Source organism: Oryzias melastigma, linkage group LG13 (assembly GCF_002922805.2).
Source record: "Oryzias melastigma strain HK-1 linkage group LG13, ASM292280v2, whole genome shotgun sequence".
Classification (NCBI taxonomy): domain Eukaryota; kingdom Metazoa; phylum Chordata; class Actinopteri; order Beloniformes; family Adrianichthyidae; genus Oryzias; species Oryzias melastigma.
Genome location: NC_050524.1, coordinates 9,569,295 through 9,573,923, shown reverse-complemented (window position 1 = coordinate 9,573,923; position 4,629 = coordinate 9,569,295). Strand labels below are relative to the sequence as shown.

General features: G+C 36.9%; 1 protein-coding gene across 3 annotated transcripts in view; it reads left to right on the top strand.

The window, feature by feature from the left end:
- Nucleotides 1–4,629, top strand: part of b3glcta (beta 3-glucosyltransferase a) — an 87,309-nt gene that overhangs the window by 44,379 nt on the left and 38,301 nt on the right. For all 3 annotated transcript variants that reach the window (XR_004948900.1, XR_004948901.1, XM_024277791.2), the window contains exon 4: nucleotides 2,205–2,314. Coding sequence is in view for 1 of the 3 variants with exons in the window: in XM_024277791.2 (XP_024133559.1) it covers nucleotides 2,205–2,314 (110 nt within the window). In the remaining 2 variants the exon portion in view is untranslated. The remainder of the gene's footprint in view (nucleotides 1–2,204; nucleotides 2,315–4,629) is intronic.

Genomic DNA, 4,629 nt, shown 5'->3' with positions numbered 1-4,629 from the left:
CAATTAACCTACGAAGCATGTTTTTGGACGGTGGGAGGAAGCTGGAGTCCCCGGTGAAAACCCACGCATGCACGGGGAGAACATGCATAATCCACACAGAAAGGTCCCAAATCCCCCAGCCGGGATTCGAACCGGGACCTTCTCGCTGTGAGGCAAGAGCGCTAACCACTGCGCCACCGTGCAGCCCAAAATTATACATTTTAGCCAAAAGGCAGAATTTTAAGCTAACAAGAAATAAATTAAAAATCAGAAAAAATGGTTGGAAATTGAATAAAAAAAGAACTATAAACCTAAAACTGTTACCAAATGATAATTGTTTATTTGTAACAGCTGTTTTGTATTTCGAATTTGACCGGAGCTGATGCCTCAAAGCCCCACCCTCACATAGCATTTCGCAAAAAAGCAAAAATTCTGAATTTAAACAGTAATTTGAGGACTGGAAAAGTAAGAAAACCAAACAAACTACCGTTGAAAATGCCCTGATTCTATGTTTGTATTTTGTGATGCTTTTGTAATGTTCAGGTTAATCATCCACAGCTGTCTTGATTTAGTTAATCAACCTATGTGGATTTAAGTGTCTGGTTTTCTATTTTCATTGTCAGGTCTTCCGCTCTCTTCTGTTATGCCACCTTTTTAGTGCTCCTATGGGTTTTTCTTTTGGTCATGGTGTAGTTTATTTTTTTAAATGTTTTCTTTTCTGCCACCTTGTCCAGTCTCCTGTGTTTGGATCCTCCACCATCTGTTCCTGACAGAAAAATTCAATGTGGGGACAATTTGGAACAGCAGCTGTTCTAAACAAAAAAAAAAATTTTCTGGGCTTTTTTTAATTCTAGTTTCAATTTAAAATTATATATGTATTTACAAATATAACATCTGGGCTATGTGACCACAACGTTTTTTTTCATTGTTCAGCATCTCTGTTTTCTTGGAGTAAAGCTGTAAAGTCTTTACAGTTCTGCTTATTTTACTGTTGATGTGTTTTGTTCTCACACTTTACACTTCTGGGTTACCACTTGATAAATTAAAACAATTCAGATGATAGAAACATTTTCTCTGTGGCCTGTTTTTGTTCAAAAGACACAAATTTGTATATAAAATGTACCTAGTAAAAAAAATGCAATCAATTGTGATTAACCACAATCCAAAGGTTTGAGTAATCTGATTATTTTTTTTGAACGATTGAAAGTGTTAATTAAAAATAAATGTTCTAAATGTACAGTTTTGTGTGTTATTTCATGTTGTGATTATTCACAGATAAGTGGTCGCCAAATATTGTAACACAAAAAATTAATCGCAATTGTTTCTTTCCTCTTATGCGATCAATTCGTTATTTTTTTCAATTCCTAACCCATATATACATACATTCACAATTTATTTTTTTTAATTTTAAATTTTTGTTTTTAAGTGTTTATTTTTCACATTTACTATCTGTTTATTTAATTAGTTTTGAAGCTGATCCCAATTTGACCCCATACTTTTAAGTCTGCACATATGCACACCTAAAGTTTCTGTATTGCTGTTTATTTGAGTTATCAGATAATTCCAGCTATGAGATTAAAGGCATAGTCTGATCATTTATCCAAGTGCCTAAACCGATTTGAGAAGTCTGATTGATATCCATATTTCTCTTCTTAAGACTATGATTTCTTACATATTATATTTGTGTGTATCCAAGTCAAAACCAACACCAAAGTTTGAGTTCCCTTGTCCTTTGGCAAGCCTCCTCTCACTTTGACCTTAATGCTTAGTTATCTGCAAGTTTCTTTTGTATAAAAGTGTCAGTTAAATGCTGCGTAATATGAAAACAACTCCACACGTTAGCCAGACTGGATATTTACCTAGCAACCTTTAGGACTTGGTGATGGTGCACAGATATCTTTGAGATAATGAATCTCTCTGAAATGTTCTAACCCTGAATCTCTTTACTAATTATTCTAAACTCACAAAACCTTTTCTGTGATATGTGTAGGTAGTTTCTTCTGTCTGATTTATTGTCACTTCTAAAATGCTGGATTTTTTGGGGGTTTTTTGCCCAAAGATCAGGGATGTTTTGGACATTCGAGACATGTCTTAGTCATAGCAGGAGCTTTGTTTTTCACAGTTTCTCTGCTAATGTGATTATGATCCTCTGGCCTCTGACACCGACTCTGTTTTGTTCTCCTAATTACCTCTCCCCTTTCTTCACACCTTCCTCCTCATTCCAGACCTGCGGGAGATAGTGTTTATCATCCAGAGCCAGAGCAACTCCTTCCACGTCAGGCAGGCAGAAAGACGGCGAGCACATTTACTCGAGCAGGCACAAAACCTTACAAAGGTAAGATCCTCTCTCTCCTGGTTTTACTTTGATTCTCAAGAAACCACGAGTTAACCCACAGTTTATTTATTTTTTTATGTTTCGCATTGAAGAGAAAAAGATCTCACGTGTTTCTGGCTTAAAATTCTTGCATTCACTTGTAGCTACGCAAGCTTTTTCAACCGTTTTCAGGCTCTGTGTACAAAACGAGTGGCCATAGAACGTATTTTGCCAATTGAACCATGTTGAACTTTGACCAATCAGAGGCTTATGTTTGGCAGTGACTTTTGGATTTGGTTTATCTGGTAAACCCAGACACAAGCCTGACAATGTCTGCTTTCATTTTTCAAATAAAGATAAACTATGGCCACTCTCCTGTCATGATGGTAATCCATTTCCGCCATTGCAAGGATGTTTCCCAGTTTTCTTCCCGAATCGCGACATTTGCACTGCGGTGACATTTTGCACCAGACCTCTTAGGTGGTGGACATGGGCTAGTAAACGGTAGAATAAGAAGAAGCCCCTCCCTGCTTGTCCAGTGTGAACATCAGGGGTTAAACCAGGGCTGGACAAACTTTTAGACGTGTGGGTCACACAGGACTCTAAAATAGGACAGAAGGGTCTGATCAGAAGTAGATTCGTGGAGTGTTTTTTTAATCCACCTCATAAAAGAAAGAAACGACATGGAATCTGACGGAAAATTCTGCTTTAATTTGATTGAAAATCACTTTAAAGTAAAACATTTTTGAGTTTTGATTCCAAAATGTGTGGCTTTTTGCTCTCATTTTAGAGCTAATTGCACTGATGGATTGATGGCCCTCTGGGGAAAAATGCAAACTTGCAGTAATGCAGTGTTTGTGTGGTGTTTGAATGATCCGAAAAATGCCTATCCGATTTGAAAAACACCCACGAACATTAGAAAAATGACAAATCTACCAACAACACATGAATACAGAATAACATTCTGCATCCATAGACAAAAGTCCATGTATTTGTTATGTACTATCTATGACATACCAGAATTATAGGGAAAATGAAGCATGAATAAGGATTAACTATATAACGAAATAGGGCCGTAGTTTTTCTACTCCTGGGATAAACTCACGTTTAAGATGCCCAGTGTGTCTGTGGCTTCAATCTTGTTTATGATACTATAGACACTTTACAGACATGAAAATGGTGGAGTTTCTCTCAATTATAATTCAGAAGATGCCATGAAGGATCATTCATGGTGCCCTTGACTGTGCTCTGCATTTAAAGTAGATTTAGGTTTTGAAGTTAAACCGTGTGGCTCAACGTAGGCCGCAGTCTTGACTCTATGTGACATCTTGTTGCTAATCATTTTTTAAATTAGAAAAGGGTTTTGCTTTGTTGAGAAGGAAACCCTGACAGTACGGACCTGCAGCTGTTGGACAATCACAGACCTTAGGTGTCTTGCTGATGTTGTTCATCTCTCGGTTGGTTCGGGATTGGATGTTTGCTTTTTGCAGATGGGATGTGGTCGACTTCAAAGGCTTCCAACTTCAGTGGGAGTGATTTGAATTAGCACCTCCAAATTAGGCCGCGGTTCTCATGCGGAGGGCCTACTGTGGGTTAAAGATGAACCGGTGCCACGAGCCAAAGGCTTGAAATACAGTGGAGGAAGATGAGGAGAGGATTTCAAGTGAAGAGCTAAGGAGGGAGAAGACTTTAACTGGTCTTTTTATTGAAAATAAAATAGCAGATGTATGCAACAACAGCAACAAAAAAGTGTTACCCTGAAGGAAAACTGCATTCCCTATTTGTGATACAGCAAGGAGAATTGAATGGACACCTGCAAAATAAGATAAAGTGCACATTAGACAGGGAAGGCCAGGAAGAGAGCCAGAAAAGACTGGAAACATTTTGTCTCTCGGTTGGCTTGGGAAGCCCTTGTTGTCACATTGAAGGGAGTGATTTAGTAATGCTGCTGACAGGAAGTCTGCCCTTCTCTAAACAGATACTCCAAGATCTACAGAAGACATTCTAAAAAGGACCTTTAAATTATGCTCAGTTTTTTAAAAATGTTAAAATATCTTAATATTTTTTTTTTTTTTTTTGCTTTTTAGTATTACATCTTTTTTGGCAATATAACATCATAAGAGGGATGCTATTTAGATTGAATAAATAAATACATTCTCTATAGTTGAATACAACAATTAATAGAATTTAGTTTCAGATTATCAGCTGTTTTGGCAATTTTCATGTAATTTTTCTCCCTCCTCTTTAAAAAGTTAATATTTATGTAATAGTTTATACAAATTTGTAAGATTTAAAATGAGTATAATATCATATTTTGTGGTTTCATTGGTTAACAA